Raw genomic sequence first — 19,087 nt, 5'->3', positions numbered from 1 at the left:
TGGATGACAGTTTAAACAGCAGAGGCGAGGCTTACAGAAAGGGAGAATTAACAGTTTTTGTTTTAAACATGCACCAAAACTTCATCCTTAGAACTATATGCAAAAAAATAAACTCCTGATTACCTTTAGTGCTGGCTTTTCCTCTCCATTGGTTGAGGAAGAATCTTCTGCTTGCTGAGGCACAAGGACAAACTCCTCACTGTTCAATGTGGAAACAGAGTCCGATGAACCACTCACCTTGCGCAAAGAAGCTTGATCATCCATTTCTCAATCAGTACAACGCACAGCAACAACCTGCAAATGAGAGATTACAATATGCATATGGGCCTTTAAAGTCAATGTTTATTGCTGATTTTTAAAAATATTCCTTCTGGCTAAAAATCAAAACAGAAAAAAAAAATTGGAGAAAATTCCTGCTTATGTTTTCAACATCACTGAAGTTCAAGAAATAAAATTAGAAGAGACAATTAAGCTAAATGATATATCTGAATCATTTATATAGTTCACAGACACACTTAGATGAGCCTTAAAGTTCTGAGAAGTATATGCTCCCAGCAGTTACGCTAAATATTAGGTTTTACATCATTTCTTATCCACTTGGGGTTGAGCACCCAATAGGCTGTATTACTCACACATTACTCATGCATAATATGCTAATTATACTGAATTTAGAAACGTAGGCAGGTTCAATGCAATTGTGTGCCAACATCACATCACTGAATACATCTAAATAGGTCTACGCCCTGTGCATCTGAAAATATTACTCTTCAGTCGGCCTACAAAAACACTGCAGGTTTATTTACTATCTGAGCATTTTCCTTGAGGAGTCACTTTGCCTCCCCTGGACATCCTACCTAGAATTAAGAATGCACCATGAATGTCAAGGAAACAATGTACTATCAGTCAACAGCATAGTTAGAAAGTCAATGCACTGTCTTACATGACCACTGGGAAAAGGCCCATGAGTCTGCCCTCTGTATTAACTCTCCCACCCCAAAACTCCTTTGCATTTAATGAACAGAGCACAGATCCCATTTTTCCAACAGTACTTTGGCTGTTGATGCCCTCAAATTAATATTTTTCTCACACTTCACTTTTGATGTCAGTTGCTTAACTCTAGTGTGAATACAGCAAGTAGGAGCTCATGTAAAAAAAGCTACAAATAATATAACCCAAAGAACTTCTCAAGTTGCTTCCCTGTGTGGTACTGCAAACTAGGCCATAGAACTGTGCATTGTGTTAGTGAGACCATCTATCACATGTTGCTTGAAAACAAATTGGGGGAGGGTGTATTAAATAGAGGGGAATAGTGACAAAATACAGTAAAACATTTATAAATTTGAAGAGGTGTGCAATTGGCAAATGAAGTGTAATATAGGTTAAGTGTGAAGTAGAATATTTTGGTTGGAAGGTTAAGGGGATCACAGGGTACTTCTTGAAAATAAGTTTACCGAAGAGTAATTTCATAGGATCACAGAATGGTTACAGTGTAGCCCATCGTGTCCACATGGGCTAGTCCCAGTCCATGCCCTTTCCCTGTAACCCAGCAAATTTCTTACCCTCAGCTGCTTATCCAATTCCCTTTTGAAAGCCACAATTGAATCTGCCTCTACCACATTCCCAGGCAGTGCAATCCAGTCCTAACCACTCAATGCATAGAAAGAATTCCATGTTGTCTTTGGCTCTTTTACCAATCACCTTAAATCTGTGTCCAATGGTTCTCGAGCTCTTGGCCAAAACAAACAGTTTCTCTCTATCTTCACTCATGATTTTGAACACCTCAATCAAATCTCCTCTCAAACTTCTCTCCTCTAAGAGCAACCCCAGCTTTTCATATCCCATCGTTAGCTGACCCTCGATTTGAGGATGACGTCTACTCAGCATCATGGGTTTCTGCCATGGGTCTTGATATGACTGAACAGGCCGATTCTTGATTCACAGGTCTTTGAGTACATGGGGCAGGACGTCCCATGAGGTGGTGAGATCCAGAGTGCAGGATTTCCTTCCTTTTCTTTCCTTCTCTGTCACTGCTCTGCCCCATCATTAAGATGAGTGAGTGCAGCTTGATGGGCAGGTTGTCACTATTTTGAATGGCTGATAACAAGCTCATGCCATTAAAGTCAATGCTGCTGTGCTTCAAGGAGAGCTTCAATGACTTTGAAGTGCTTTCTTTGTCCTCCCCTGGAACACTGGCCATTTGAGAGTTGAGGAGACAGGACTTGGCTGGGGAGATGCTTTTCGGCCATCCAGGCACAGTGTCCAGTCCACTGAAGTTGATTTTTCAGGAGTTTTGCCTTAATGCTTGTGTAGTTAACTTCAAGAAGAACACTAGCATTTGTCCAACGGTCCTCTCATTGAATCCGGAGGATGTGGCAGAGGCATTGCTGGAATTTCTCTAGTGCTGTTATATGTCACTGATTCAGAGTCCAGGTCTTACTGTAGTACAGGAGTATGGTGACGACAACTGCTCTGAACACTAGGACTTCTGGTGGCTTGCAGAGGTCAAACGCTCGCTGGTGTAGTTTGTAGAAGGCTGAGCTGGTGCAACTGATCTGGTGTTGGATCTCCTTGTCAATGAGCGAGGTGGCTGTCAAGGTATGGGAAGTGCTCAACATAGTCCAAAGTCATCTGTATCCTCGTAACTGAAGGCCATTCTCATGAATCTTTTCTGGACCCTCTCTAAAGCCTTTACATCCTTCCTGAAGTGCAGTGTCCAGAGTTAGACTCAATACTCCAGATGAGGCCGAATCAATGTTTTATACAGGTTCATCATAACTACCTTGATTTTGCACTCTATGTCCCTATTTGTAACCCAGGATCTTGTACGCCTTTCAACCACTTTCTCGACCTGCTCTGCCACCTTCAATGATTTGTGCATGTGTCACTCAGGTGTCTCTGTTCCTGCAACCCTCTTAGAACTGCACCCTTTAGTTTATATTGTCTCTCCCTGTTCTTGTCAAAATACATAATTTCACACTTCTCTGCATTAAATTTAATCTGCCACTTGTTTGCCAATTCCACCAGCCAGTCTACATCCTCTTGAAGTCTATCACTATCCTCCTCACAGTTCACAATATGTCCAAGTTCTACATCATATGCAAATTTTGAAATAGTGCCCTCTATATGCAAATCTAAGCCATTAATATTTATCAAGAAAAGCAGTGGTCCTAATACTAACCCCTGGGGAACATCACTGTATACCTTCCTCCAGTCTGGAAAATAATTGTTAACCACTACACTCTGTTTCCTATCACTCAGACAATTTTGTACCATGCTGCCACTGTCCCTTCTATTCCATGGGCTTCCATTTTGCTGACAAGCCTATTACGTGACACTTTATGAAACCCCTCTCGGAAGTCCATGTACACCACATCAACCACATTACCCTCATCATCCCTCTCTGTTAACTCATCAAAAAACTCAATCAAGTTAGCTAAACTTGATTTGCCTTTAACAAATCTACGCTGGCTTTCCCTAATTAATCTACCCTCGTCCAAGTGATTGTTAACTTTGTCCAGGATTCTCGTTTTTAAGAGTTTTCCCACCACCAAGGTTAGACTGCCTGGCCTGTAATTGCTGGGTTTATCTTTACACCCTGTTTTGAACAAGAGTATGACATTGCAATTCTCCAGTCCTCAAGCACCACCCCCATAATCTGAGGAGGGCTGGAAGATTATAACCCATCACTCGGCAGCTTTCACCCTTCATTTCCTCAGCATCCTCATGTGCTTCCCACCCAGTCCTGACTTATCAACTTTATGTACAGCAAGCCATTCTATTACCTCTTCTTTATCAATGTTTAGCCCATCCAATATCTCAATTGCCTCCTTCACTATGACTTGGAAAATAAACTTGCAGGGTTATAGGGATTGCTCTTCAAAGAGCCGAAATGGATGCGATGGGCCAAATGGTCTCCTCCTGTGCCTTAATGACTCAATGACTTTGGCAGCATCTTCTTTCTTGGTTAAGACAGATGCAAAGTGCTCATTCAGTGCCTCAACATGCTCTACTTTACCACATATAGATCTCCTTTTGGTCCCTAATTGACCCCATCTGCTCCCTTACTTCTCACTTAATACTTATATATCTATAGAAGACATTTTGGATTCCCTCATATCAGTTTCCAGACTCTTCTCACGCTCCCTCTTTGTGTCTCATTTCCTTTTTCACTTCCATATTAAGCCTGGTTCTCACTTGTAATATCAACTTGTCATACCGACCCTTTTTTTTTGCTTCATCTTACTCTCTTTCTCTTTTGTCATCCATGGACCTCTAGCTTTGATTGCCCTATCTTTCCCCCTCGTGGGAATGTGCCTCAACTATACCCAAACCATCTCCTCTTTAAAGACAGTAAATTGCTCCATTACAGTTTTGCCTGCCAATCTTTGATTCTAATTTACCTGGAACAGGTCCGTTCTCAACTCACTGAAATTGGCCCTCCTCCAGTTAAGTATTTACACTCAAGACTGGTGTTGCACACTGATGTATAATCCAGTACTCTGCTATAGCATGCCATTATTTCCAAAACGGCAGCTAATTGTTTAACAAGAATCATGCAGCTCCTGCTTCAAAGAGCTCTTAGTGGGCTGGGTATGATCAACTGTAAATAAGCATTCATGTGATGGTAGTAATGCCTGGGTAATACATACAATTCCAGCAACTACTTCCTACCTTCACCAATTCGCAGTAACCTTCAACACAAGCTGTGCCACATACCTCACTGGTTTAAAAAAATGGAATAAAGGCACACCCTGTAGGCCTCAATGAGATTACTGTTTTATGGGCACGTAATACTCATAAAACCAGGAAAAGTCTGTACTGCTAGCTTAGACGAGTGCCAATATTGTTCCATAATCCTGGAATTAATTATGGCACAAAGGTCTTGCCTCAAAGTTAAGGCAGATCACAGGCAGGGAATTTTTTCCCCAAAAATATACTTCATTCACAAAATTTGTAAAATCACAAAAAATGCAATTTGGAATGCACTAACAGCTGGCACCATAGCGACCCCAGCTATAAGCAAAAATTCACAATGCAGGCCACAGCACGAGGAAAGACTGGGACGTGAGAAGATCCAAAGGGGATGATTTCAGAGTTTTCTCAAATTCCAGGTCAGAGGGCTGCTCAAGTTTTGCCATGTCACCCAGCCTCCTCAGTTAGGTGAACTTCCATATAGTCTGTCATCTTTTAAAACATTCACACCTAAATGGGTTCCCATAAAATTACATCAAACTCACAACAGTCTCTGCCTTACAAGGTTCTTTTCTTGCGCAGCGCCATCCATCATAATGGAAAGCAATGCTCTGAATGGAGGAATCTATGTGGACTTTTCTGATCACTATCCCACCACACTATCCTCACATGTCAAGACTGAATGTGATCTGGTAACTGTATGCAAGTTTTAAACTTCAACAGTTGCCGCTGTGTCTATGAAAATACTGGCTGTTTGAATTTACTGCTGCATACATGGTTTTGACCAGGTGAATCAACTGTCTCAGAATGAATGGTGTGTAAATCACAGCCTCAGAAACATGAGACTTTAGTTAACATTTCCTACTTTAAAATGTCAGTTAATTTTCACATAGTATCCTGCAACTCATTCCTCAATATCCATTCATTCCTTATCACAATAAACACTGTGTTAATCTGCCTGACAGCACTCAAGAGACTGCTACACGATTATTTTTATACCTTAAACATATTGCAAAGCAAGTACTTCCCTATATAGTTGAAATGCTTTGAAACTGGATTACCAGAAGAGAGAGGTCAGTCAGTCATCCATTATTGGAAAAGCTCACAGACTACTGTGTGCAAAGTGGCCACTAATCCCCCGTTTCCTCCCACACAATAGGTTTTAAACAATGCCTGTCACCGATGAGGAATTCTTTAATGTTACCAAAGATTTAATGATTTTGCCCCATTATTAATACCACATCTAGCCCCATTACTAGTACCATATCTAGCAGCTGCAGGCACAGCACCATGTCTACATTCTGTACAACCCAAATCCGCTTATCCCTCCAAGATCTGCTGAGCCTAAAAACTGTGGCATTCAGGCAGATCGGAATTGTTATACAATAAATGTCCATGATACAACAATAATCAGTCTCTATTCATTTTGTCTACAACAGGCCCAGACATGAGGCGAGGAAAACCCCCAGTAATGGAGCACTTTGGGAACTGTTGTGTATTGCACTGAGTAGGACTAACACTTGCTCAACTGCAGGCAGCCAATATTGAACAATTTTATGTACACCCCCCCAACAGAGAGTGCAGCAGAGAGGACACTATAACAAGATGCTCAACTATGACAATATATCATACTCCCTCCCCACTTTTAAACAATAACTTATATGTTAAAATGTAAAATAAATTGTAATCACAACCAAAACATATGATCCATAGTGTCAAAGTAATTACATATAAAAGATGATTTTCCTTAACACCAATGTGTTTAGCCAAAATATAATTTGACAGTAAATAATGAAAGAAACTTACTTTTCTTTCCTACAAAATTTCAATGAACCTATTTGGCATTTTCTCCTTCTGTCTGGGTATCTCCCTCTACATTAGCTTGTCTCTGCTCTCTCAAAATCTCTGATCTGAACTTTGACTATTAACTCTACTTAATGGTTGGGACTGTGACATTGGTTGATTTGTTTTAATTAAAGATCCTTGCTAACTTTGCTCTACCAGTGGATTCAGTAATACTGGCAAACTTTCAGTTTTTTTTGTGACTATCATTTTCTTTCTGACTTTCACTTTGAGCTGTAGAAGGAATTTGGTCTATAGGAGGTTTCTCATGCTTTCCCTCTGTCAGGTAATATCTTTCAAGCAAATGATCTGCATGACACTGATGGAGTCTCTCTCCAATCTTCACGAGATATGTGAATGCACCAAGTCACTTTACAACAACTTTGATCACATACTACTTCTCGTTACCTCAGTGATTTTACAACACAGCCTCCTGACCAGCACTAAGTTTTATGCCTCATGTATCATGACTCATCTTCACTTTATCTTTCTTTTCTCTCACTTTGTTACTGATGTCAGGCTTAAGCAAACTAAGTTTGTCCAAGGAGTATATTTAACCACCTGCATCACATTGAAATCCAGTGGACCTCACCTGCCCATTCAGGAAAAGAACTCCCTTGCAATCTGCAAATATCCCTTGCTGCCATTTCCATGGTTGTGGCCTCACTGCAGGCCTCCTTCCATGTCAGCTTATTGTCTTCGCTCAAAAGCTTGGCCTGGATTTTATTGTTCTTCAGGCCTCGTATGAATGTGTCTCTAAGTTCGAATACTAAGTTCACGCCAGACCCACAAGAGTTTCTTTAGTTTGAGAATGTAATCTGCACTTGGCAACTGGTCCTTTCATGGAATGAAACTCTCAGTGCAATCTCAATATCAGGCCATAATAGGAGTCCAGAACCTCATTAATTTCAGAATAGTCCATAGTACTGGAGTTCCACAGTCAACATTGGTTGGACGCCACCTCAAAAGCATCTGGCCCCACCATGCTGCTGGAAAACATTTAATTTATCCTCAGCGTCTAGTCACTGCAGCAAAACATGCAGCCTTTGTTCATAATTACACCAGTTCTTTTTGTTAGAGGTTAATTCCCACAGTGTCCCCAAATAAGTCCTCAGTGCCATTTTTTTCCAATTACATGCCGTGCTGACTCACTGTGTAACGGAACATGATGTGCATACATGCAGCAATCTTTCAGATCACATAAACTTCCTCAAAATCAACTTCAGAAGTTTCCAGGAGTGTCACAATGTTCTTCAGTCCTTCATTTCTCAAATGAAATGTAAAAAAGAATTCCACCCTAGCCTCGTCATCATCTTTCAGTTATATATTGCTCTGAGTAAAACTAACATGTACAACTGCAGGCAATCATTATTGAACAACTTTATTTACACCTCCCCAACAGAGAGGGCAGTATAACAAAATGCTCAGCTATTACAATATATGACAGAAACCATGGGTCCAAAGTCACCTGTTATTCCCTAACACTTCACTTGTGTCTCAAATTACTTACATAGTGTATCCCAAATATTATTTTCAGAAAGAAATCTCTTTTGCATTTGAATGAATCAACACTATCCACTTTGATCTAAGGTCCAGTCGATCCAACCGAAAGGGGAAAGCCATTGACAGCATGATAAATCAATTTGACTGGTAACTTTTTCAAGTCATTTCATGACCCTCTCGGCTGATCTTATCCCCATTATGGTATCAGAGGATCATTTTCATTCTTCAGGACTGAAAAGTTTTAGTTGAGCTCTGAAGATCACGCAGGTAGAGTGTCTCAAAACCAGCAACCTCAGGACCGAGTCCGCGCCAGATTTCAGACCTTATCGGTTTTCAAAAAAAAATCAGAACCCCTTAATTAAGTGAAGAGGCGACTCATGAAAACCAAATGATGCGATTGCAGAGCACTTTGGAGTCAAGCATTGCTCTGACCACTCAGCACGCGGGAAATGACAGGAGCGAGAAACTATGCTGATGCAGCAACGCCCCAAACTTTTCCGAGCTGAGTCAGGTGGGATCAAGGGTCCCTAAGCCATTCAAAACGTCAGGCGTGGGATGCAGATAACTATTGGCAGGCCACCGCAACTCCCCAAACAAGCCAGTAAGTTTTATCATGCGTTTAAAATTCTTGCATGGTCCACTGAAAAAAAGTCTGGTTTTCGGACACTTCTGATCTTTGGAAGCCGGATTTGAGATATTGTACCTGTATTCAATCAAAACGTTAACTCTGTTTCTCTCTCCATAGATGCTACCAGACCTGAGTATTTCCAGCACTTCTTGTTTTTAGATCATGCTCCAGTGTTGCAAAGAGTCTTCAGAATCAAACTGGACAAGTGTAATTTCTGGTAAACACAGAAGATATTATGACCACCCAGAAAACGGAAAGTGTTCAGATATTTGGAACAGCATCCAGGGCTGAAGGCCAACATTGACAGATAGTTTCTCTTTTAAGAGCTACTATCACGTCAGACATCGCTTTCCAAAGTGTCAGAAATATTAAATAAAAGAAAATGAAAGGCATTCGCTTTTATTTTCAGATTGGGATATCTGCAAACATCTGGCAGTCTGATAACTTCGGTCACCAGGCAGCAACTAAACTATGAGCGACCTCAAAACTCTTCAGCCCAATTCCCCAGAAGGTGCACCTGAGCAGTAACCCAGATCACAACCACACTCCAGACCTCAGACTATATGCTAGCAATATCACAACCAATCAGAAAATATACAGAAATATAAACCCAGACATGTCTATCATATATTAAATTTGGGTAATTGGCACTCAATAAAATTACGAGTTACTCCTACCAATGTGATCTATATTTTCACTGCTAGCTATGTCAAACTGCATAACATGCACCAAAGTCATTGGGGAAAGAGGCATGAGGCTGGAGCAGGGGATGAACTGGAAGCCGCTGAAGGTCACATGCAAATGCTGGTGGCTCCTTTCCCTACCACGTAACAACACACCACCCTCCTCACATCTCGAAGGAAAAATATGAGAGTGCATGAGTGAGAGTGAGAGTGAGAGCGAGCGAACATGAGTTAAGTCATGAGAAACAAAGGTAAAGAGAGATGAGGACAGATAATCAGCAAGATTAGAGACAGGCAAAAGTGGCCTTGCCTCTGGCATACCTTGTGCAATGGCACACGATATCAACTAGTATATTTATTCAAAGTTCTGAGGTTAGTACGTGCTTCCTGTGTCACAATTACTTTTGCAACACTCTCCCCAAGTTGTTAATCACTCCTGCTTTGCATCACTGACTGCTTTGTCATGTTTTGTAGTATGAAGTACTATGGGATGTCCTGCGGTTGTGAAAAATCTATGTTAAGTTTTTTTTTAAAGTCAGAACAAAACTCCTCCATCACCAGGTAGCGACAGAATGGTGTAGTCAGGAGGGAGTAGCACTGGGAGTTCTCAACATTGACTCCAGACCTCATGAAGTCTCATGGCATCAGGTCAAATATGGGCAAGGAAACCTCTGCTAATTATCACCTAATGCCCCCAACCCTACCGCCCCTCAGCTGATGAATCCGTACCCCTCCACGCTGAACACAACTTGGAAGATGCAGAGTAGCAAGCCACAGTGTGTACTCTGGATGGGTGGCCTCAATGTTAATCACCAAGAGTGGCTCGATAGTACCATTTGGACCAAGCTGGTTGAACCTGAAGAAAAAATTTGCCAGACTGGGCCTGCAACAAGTAGGCAGAGAACCAACAAGAGGAAAAAACCTGTTTAATCTCACCTTCACTAATCTAGCTTTCGCATATGCATCTGTTGTTGACAGTATTGGTAGGAGTGACCACCTCACAGCTCTTGTGAAGACAAAGCCCCACCTTCACACTAAGGATACCCTCCATTACATTATGAGGCATTACCACCGTGCTAACTGGGACAGGTTCAGAACAAATCTAACAATTCAAAACTGGGCATTCATGAGGCACTGTGGGCCATCAGCAGCAGCAGATAAAAGCAAAAAACTGCGGATGCTGAAAATCCAAAACAAAAATAAAAATACCTGGAAAAACTCAGCAGGTCTAACAGCATCTGCGGAGAGGAACACAGTTAACGTTTCAGGTCCGTATGACTCTTCAACAGAACTAAGGAAAAATAGAAGAGAGGTGAAATATAAGCTGGTTTAAGGGGGGGTGGTTGGACAAGTAGAGCTGGATAGAGGGCCAGTGATAGGTGGAGATAACCAAAAGATGTCATAGACAAAAGGACAAAGAGGTGTTGACGGTGGTGATATTATCTAAGAAATGTGCTAATAGGTGACATTAAGGGTAGAAAGCAGGACGAGCAAGGGACAGATAGCCCTAGTGGGGGTGGGGTGGGGGGGAAGGGATCAAAATAGGCTAAAAGGTAGAGATAAAACAATGGATGGAAATACATTTAAAAATAATGGAAATAGGTGGGAAAAGAAAAATCTATATAAATTATTGGAAAAAAGGGGGATCGGAAAGGGGGTGGGGATGGAGGAGAGAGTTCATGATCTAAAATTGTTGAACTCAATATTCAGTCCGGAAGGCTGTAAAGTGCATAATCGGAAGATGAGGTGCTGTTCCTCCAGTTTGCAGCAGCAGAGTTTTATACAATCACAAACTGTAACCTCATGGCCCGGCATATCCCCCACTCTACCATTACCAACAAGCCAAGGGATCAACCCTGGTTCAATGAGCACCTTAAACATTCACTCCCTCAACCGTACACAATGGCAGCAGTATGATTATCTACATTATGTACTGCAGCACTTTCCAAACCTGCAACAGTTACAAGTGCCAAGCAATGAACATCTCCAACAAGAAAGAATCTAACCATCATCCCTTGACATTCAATAGTATTACCATGCTCAATCCCCCACTATCAACATCCTGGAGGTTACCATTGACCGGAAACTGAACTGGGCTAGCCATATAAATACTGTGGCTACAAGAGCAGGTCAGGGACTAGGAATCCTGCAGTAACTCACCTCCTGACTCCCCAAAGCCTGTCCACAGTCTACAAGGCACAGCTCAGGAGTGTGGTGGAATACTCTCCACTTGCCTGGATGAGTGCAGCTCCAACAACACTCAAGAAGCTCAACACCATCCAGGACAAAGCAGCCCACTTGATTGGCACCACATCCACAAACATTCACTCCCTCCACCACTGACACACAGTAGCAGCAGTGTGTACCATCTACAAGATGCACTGCAGGAATTCACCAAGGGTCCTTAGACAGCACCTTCCAAACCCACAACCACTACCATGCAGAAGGGCAAGGGCAGAGATACATGGGAACGCCACAGCCTGCAATTTCCCTTCCAAACCACTCACCATCCTGACTTGGAAATATATCACCGTTCCTTCACTGTCGCTGGGTCAAAATCCTGGAACTCTCTCCCTAATAGCACCGTGGGTGTACCTACACCACAAGGACTGCAGCGGCTCAAGAGGGCAGCTCACCACCACCTTCTCAAGGACAATAAATGTTGGCCTAGCCAGCAAAGCCCACATCCCATGAATGAGTAAAACAAAAAAGTGCAGAAATCGCTTTTCAGTTGTCAATGGGGCATAAAAAACTTCTTTGGGATTTGGACCATCCAACCTTAACCCAATGTAATCTTCATGCATTATTGCTATATTCCAGCAATGGGACACTTCTGGGGAGGAGAGCAAAATAGGCAGGTGGGAGTTGGAGGAAATTAAATTTCGGGATTTGGGTGGGGAGAAAGAGAGGTGAACATACACACCCACAACAACATACACTTATGTTCCCAAGCAAAATGACAAATTTGTCATGGAAATTCCACTTTGGTTACAATAAGCTTCACTGCTGGAAGCTCTGAGCAACACCATCTGGTGGATCAAAATATACATGAAATTCAAGGGCAGAACTTTAAATAGAACACAGACTACTCTTTCCATCCCCAATCTGTTTAAAACCATGAAAAATGGTTGCTCCAATTTTAATATTGTTTGAAGAAAGTGTCACTGCCACAATATTACATGGGCTTTCATTAAATATTTGCCCACAGTTACTCAGCCTGAAGCACAATTTGCTTAAGCACACCAGAGTCACAGCAGCAAAACGAAAAGGCTGAAAATGTCAGAGTATACTGTGGACCAACCAACTCTATCTACAGGAGGGAGATGGTGATTACCCCACTCTATATCTGCCAATCTGCAGATTTGCCGGGCACTGTTTTTATTCGTTCATGGGATGTGGGCTTTGCTGGCTGGGCCAACATTTATTGCCCATCCCTAGTTGCCCTTGAGAAGGTGGTGGTGAGCTGCCTTCTTGAACCACTGCAGTCCATGTGGTGTAGGTACATCCACAGTGCTGTTAGGAAGAGAGTTCCAGGATTTTGACCCAGCGACAGTGAAAGAATGGAGATATATTTCCAAATCAGGATGGTGAGTGACTTGGAGGGGAATTTCCAGATGGTGGTGTTCCCATCCATTGCTGCCCTTGCCCTTCTAGAAGGTAGTGGTCGTGGGTTTGGCAGGTGCTGTCCAAGTAGCCTTGGTGAATTCCTGCAGTGCATCTAGTAGATGGTACACACTGCTGCTAATGTGTGTCAATGGTGGAGGGAGTGAATGTTTTTAAGCGTGGTGCCAATCAAGTGGGCTGCTTCGTTCTGGATGTTGTCAAGCTTCTTGAGTATTGTGAGAGCTGCACTCATCCAGGCAAGTGCGGAGTATTCCATCACACTCCTGACCTGTGCCTTGTAGATGGTGGACAGGCTTTGGGGAGTCAGGAGGTGAATTACTCGTCGCATGATTCCTTGTCTCTGACCTGCTCTTGTAGACGCAGTATTTATATGGCTAGTCCAGTTTTTGGTCAATGGTAACCCCCAGGATGGTGATAGTGGGGGATTCAGTGACAGTAACTCCATTGAATGTCATGGGGCGATGGTTAGATTCTCTCTGTTGGAGATGGTCATTGCCTGGTACTTGTGTAACGTGAGGTTACTTGCCACTTGTCAACCCAAGCCTGGATATTGTCCAGGTCTTGCTGCATTTGGGCATGGACTGCTTCAGTATCTGAGGAGTCATGAATGTTGCTGAACATTGTGCAATCATCAGCGAACATCCCCACTTCTGACATTATGATGGAAGGAAGGTTTCTGATGAACCAGCTGAAAATGGCTGGGCCGATGACACTACTCTGAGGAACTCCTGCAGTGATGTCCTGGAGCTGAGGTGACTGACCTCCAACAACCACAACCATCTTCCTTTATGCTAGGTATGACTCCAACCAGCAGAGAGTTTACCTCCTGATTCCACTGACTCCAGTTTTGCTAGGGCTCCTTGATGCCACACTCAGTCAAATGCAACCTTGATGTCAGGGGCAGTCACTCTCACCTCACCTCGGGAGTTCAGCTCTTTTGTCCATATTTGAGCCAAGGCTGTAATGAGGTCAGGAGCTGAGTGGCCCTGGAGGAACCCAAACTGGGCGTCAGTGAGCAGATTATTGCTAAGCAATTGCCGCTTGATAGCACTGTTGATGACCCCTTCCATTACTTTACTGATGATCGAGAGTGGACTGATGGGGCAGTAATTGGCCAGGTTGGATTTGTCCCGCTTTTTATGTACAGGACATACCTGGGCAATTTTCCACATAGCCGGGTTGATGCCAATGTTGTAGCTGTACAGGAACAGCTTGGCTAGGGGCATGGCAAGTTCTGGAGCACAAGTCTTCAGTACTATTGTCGGAATATTGTCAGGTCCCATAGCCTTTGCAGTATCCAGTGCCTTCAGCTGTTTCTTGATATCACATGGAGTGAATTGAATTGGCTGAAGACTGGCATGTGTGATGCTGGGAACCTCCAGAGGCCAAGATAAATCATTCACTCGGGACTTCTGGCTGAAGATTGTAGCAAATGCTTCAGCCTTATCTTTTGCACTGATGTGCTGGGCTCCCTCATCATTCAGGATGGGGATATTTGTGGAGCATCCTCCTCCAGTGAATTATTTAATTGTCTACCACCATTCACGACCGGAGGTGGCAGGACTGCAGAGCTTAGATCTGATCCGTTGGTTGTGGGATCGCTTAGCTCTGTCTTATCACTTGCTGCTTATGCTGTTTGGCATGCAAGTAGTCCTGTGTTATACCTTCACCAGGTTGACGCCTCATTTTTTTTAGGTATGCCTGGTGCTGCTCCTGGCATGCCCTCTTGCACTATTCATGGAACCAGGGTTGATCCCTTGGCTTGATGGTAATGGTAGAGTGGGGGATATGCCAGGCCATGAGGTTACAGACTGTGTTTGAGTACAGTTCTGCTGCTGCTGATGGCCTGCAGCGCCTCATGGGTGCTCAGTCGAGTTGGTAGATCTGTTCGAAATCTATCCCATTTAGCATGGTGGTAGTGCCACACAACACAATGGAGGGTATCCTCAATGTGAAGGCAGGACTTCGTCTCCACAACGTGTTAATGTCACACGGCCTTCAAGGGGTCATTATTGATGCGTGAGCCTCTACAGCTGAGTGATTGTAGACTGTTCAATCACAGGGGGCATCATAACTGAGCCCACTTCAATCCTCATCCAACATTAACATGTGTATATTCTAGTAGCACCTGTTTAGCAAACGGGATGGGATTCCAAGCTTAGTTTTCCTTCCTTGACTCACATTCACTGAAGCGACTGTAGCAAACTTGATGAAGTCAGCAAACACCTGCTACCAAACATGAGACCTCCAAGACCTCTGTGGCTCACTTGCACATTAATTAAATCTCTTGCCACTGGTGTGAATGGTTCTGCTCTTACATGTAGCACTGGTGAAGTGACGAACACCACTGCAGAATAATATGGGGGAAAGAAATTTGGGGAAATTGTTAAGTGCTCTACATAGTTTACCCCTGTTAGGTGACCACCATGCCGCACTAGGTGCAAATTTCCACCCAAAAATTCACCATTATGACCATTTCTATCAAAGAACCATTTGCACAAAACATATGTTTATTTGTAGTTTCTGCAATGGCCCACTGGATCACTGCAGTGAGATCTATCAGGAAATCTCAGATTTGATTCTCTTTCCTAAATAACACTGACTATGCTTCAAAAGTTCTTAAATGGCTGCAGAATGCTCTGGGGCTCCCAAGGTTGTGAAACATCTGAAATAAATATGAGCTCTTTCCACCTAGTTAATTAGTTTCAATTGTGTCAGCTATAGGAACGCTACAATTGATTTTTAGTCCAGGATTGGAAGGTACATGCGGGTTGGTTCGTCTCAGCTACGACGTGCTCCATGGTTCAAAAATGTACTGATTCACAAGAAGCGTCCATGAATAATGAGTTAAGCAGTCAAGCTGAGCACAGTGGGAATAGAGTGTCGACAAACAGCAATAAAGCAATGGAGGGCAAACAGAAACAAGGCAATCTGTGAAGTATACTGTAACTTTATGAATCTTTCAAAGCAGCAAGCCACTAGAAAATAAAACTATTTGGTTACAGACTGTCGAAGGATTCTCAATACTCCAGTGAAAACTGTCGGTAGCAACCAACCCCTGCATTTACAGGTTAACATGGGTTGGAATCGGAATCGCCGATGATAGGCTGTTACCCCACTTATCTGTAAAAGTAGGTTGCGAAGCATTTGAAATAAATAGCTGTCTAGTAACAGCGCAAAAGACATGGAAAATCATCACTGTGGTTTGGGAGACTGTATACCTAAGGGGTGATAAGAAAATTCAACAAGGCTTCTGATCTTTTGCAATTTCAGTCTCTGCATTCTGAACCGATTGAAACCAAAATCTCATGAGAGTTGGGGATGATCATCTTTAGCCCTGTATTAAAACTCCCCTTTAGAACACTGCAGTAAGCACCTGTTCTTATTCTAGTGAACTGCCCCATCTCACTCTAGATGTTGGGATAAAGCCAGCATTTACACTAAGCAGTCGCAAAAATCCAAAGTCAAAGCTTTATCCCAACTCAAGAGCGCAGTGGCAGAAAATCTCTCTTCCAAGAATCTGCAGTAGGATTTGCGCCACTCTGGTTGGTTTATGCTGTAATTGGGAACAGAGCTGTCCTCACTGTCTGCCACTCTATCCTCTTCCACTTGCAGAGAAAGGTCCCTCAATTTCCTTCTCCAGACCTCCACTTCAAGTGACAATCGTTCCCCACTCTCTCTCACTATAAATGTCACTATCACTCTCTAGTCACCACAGACAAGCTCGCGACCTGACAAAACATGGGGTTTCTTTATAACTTATTCTCCCCATCAAATGTACACTAAATGTTTCTCTATCAGTCTCACCATCCACAATATGGGTCCTTAGCCATCACCCTGTCTTGACAGAGCAGCCAATTCCAATCACACATCAAGGCAGCCACACAGTCCTCATGCTGCTTTCGGGGTCTCTCTCTAAACACTTTCTGTCTGAAAAGGTCTCTCTTTGTCTCGCACACGCTTTCTTTCTCTTTCTCTCTCTGTGTCTTTCTCTCTCCCTCCCTCCATGATGGGGTCTTTCGCTCTCCCTCCCACCGTGAGGTGAGTCTCTCTCTCTCTCTCTCTCCCCTTTCTGCGAGGGGGGGTCTCTCTCTCTCTCTCTCTCCCCCCTTCTGCGAGGGGGGTCTCTCTCCCTCCGTGAGAGGGTCTCTCTCTCTCTCCCCCTCCCCCTCCATGAGGGGGATCTCTCTCCTGGTGAGAGGGGTCTTTCTCTCTCTCTCTCTCTCTCTCCTTCCCTCTTACCCTGAGGGGGGTCTCTCACTCTTTCCACGAGGGGGGATCTCTCTCTCTCTCTCGCTCCCTCCGTGAGAGGGTCTCTCTCTCTTACTCTTTCCCTGAGGAGGTTCTCTCTCTCTTCCTCCCTCTTTCCCTGACGGGCGTCTCTCTCTCTCCACCTGACGGGGTCACTCTCTCTCTCTCTCTCTCTCTCCCTCCCTCCCTCCCACTTTCCGGGGGGAGGTATCTCTCTTTCTCTCTCTCTCTCTCCCTTTCCCCCGGGGGGGTCTCGCCCGCTCCCTACTTCCCCAAGGGTGTCTCTCCCTCTTTCCCTGAGGGGCTCTCACCCTCTCCCCCTGAAGGGTTTTCTCTCTGAAGGGGTGTCGCTCTCTCTCTCTCTCTCTCTCTCTCTCTCATTCTCTGATGGTGTCTCTCTCTCTCTCCCTGACAGGGTCTCTCTCTCTCTCTCCCTGACGGGGTCTCTCTCTCTCTCTCTCCCTGACGGGGTCTCTCTCTCTCTCTCTCTCCCTGACGGGGTCTCTCTCTCTCTCTCTCATTCCCTGACGGGGTCTCTCTCTCTCTCTCATTCCCTCACGGGGTCTCTCTCTCTCTCTCCTCACGGGGTCTCTCTCTCTCTCTCTCTCTCATTCCCTGACGGGGTCTCTCTCTCTCTCTCCCTGACAGGGTCTCTCTCTCTCCCTGACGGGGTCTCTCTCTCTCTCTCATTCCCTGACGGTGTCTCTCTCTCTCTCTCCCTGACGGGGTCTCTCTCTCTCTCTCTCTCTCTCTCTCTCATTCCCTGACGGGGTCTCTCTCTCTCTCTCATTCCCTGACGGGGTCTCTCTCTCTCTCTCCCTGACAGGGTCGCTCTCTCTCTCTCCCTGACGGGGTCTCTCTCTCTCTCTCATTCCCTGACGGGGTCTCTCTCTCTCTCTCTCTCTCTCTCTCTCCCTGACAGGGTCTCTCTCTCTCTCTGTCCCTGACGGGGTCGGTCTCTCTCTCCCTGACGGGGTCTCTCTCTCTCACTCCCTGATGGGGTTCTCTCTCTCTCTCTCTCTCTCTCATTCCCTGACGGGGTCTCTCTCTCTCTCTCTCTCCCTCCCTGACGGGGTCTCTCTCTCTCTCTCTCTCTCTCATTCCCTGACGGGGTCTCTCTCTCTCTCTCTCTCTCTCCCTGACAGGGTCTCTCTCTCTCTCTCATTCCCTGACGTGGTCTCTCTCTCTCTCTCTCATTCCCTGACGTGGTCTCTCTCTCTCTCTAATTCCCTGACGGGGTCTCTCTCTCTCTCCCTGACAGGGTCTCTCTCTCTCTCTCCCTGACAGGGTCTCTCTCTCTCTCTCTCTCTCTCTCTCTCTCCCTGACGGTGTCTCTCTCTCTCTCTATCTCTCTCTCCCTGACGGGATCTCTCTCTCTCTCTATCCCTGACGGTGTCTCTCTCTCTCTCTCTCTCTCTCTCTCTCCCTGACGGGGTCTCTCTCTCTCTCTCTCTCTCTCTCTCTCTGACGGGGTCTCTCTCTCTCTCTCTCTCTCTCTCCCTGACAGGGTCCCTCTCTCTCTCTTCCTGACGGGGTCTCTCTCTCACTCTCTCCCTGACAGGGTCTCTCTCGCTCTCTCTCTCTCTCCCTGACGGGATCTCTCTCTCTCTCTCTCACTCCCTGACAGTGTCTCTCTCTCTCTCTCTCTCTCACTCCCTGACGGGGTCTCTCTCTCTCTCTCTCTCTCACTCCCTGACAGTGTCTCTCTCTCTCTCTCTCTCTCACTCCCTGAAGGGTCCTCTCTCTCTCTCTCTCTCTCTATCTCCCTCTCCCTGACGGGGTCGGTCTCTCTCTCTCACTCCTGACAGTGTCTCTCTCTCTCTCTCTCTCTCACTCCCTGACGGGGTCTCTCTCTCTCTCTCTC

At 44.6% G+C, this 19,087-nt stretch overlaps 1 protein-coding gene across 3 annotated transcripts in view; it reads right to left on the bottom strand.

Moving 5' to 3' along the window:
• The window catches only part of LOC144672973 (rab GTPase-activating protein 1-like), a 442,218-nt gene that overhangs the window by 421,357 nt on the left and 1,774 nt on the right, over positions 1-19,087 (bottom strand). For 2 of the 3 annotated variants that reach the window (XM_078534975.1, XM_078534977.1), the window contains exon 2: positions 124-294. In XM_078534975.1, coding sequence (XP_078391101.1) covers positions 124-264 — 141 coding nt within the window. In that variant the 5' untranslated portion in view covers positions 265-294. The remainder of the gene's footprint in view (positions 1-123; positions 295-19,087) is intronic. The other variant, XM_078534976.1, reaches the window with a different exon arrangement.

Source organism: Cetorhinus maximus, unplaced genomic scaffold (genome assembly GCF_964194155.1).
Source record: "Cetorhinus maximus unplaced genomic scaffold, sCetMax3.hap1.1 HAP1_SCAFFOLD_182, whole genome shotgun sequence".
NCBI lineage: Eukaryota > Metazoa > Chordata > Chondrichthyes > Lamniformes > Cetorhinidae > Cetorhinus > Cetorhinus maximus.
The sequence above is the reverse complement of the archived record's forward strand: the minus strand, read 5'-3'. Positions and strand labels throughout refer to the sequence as shown.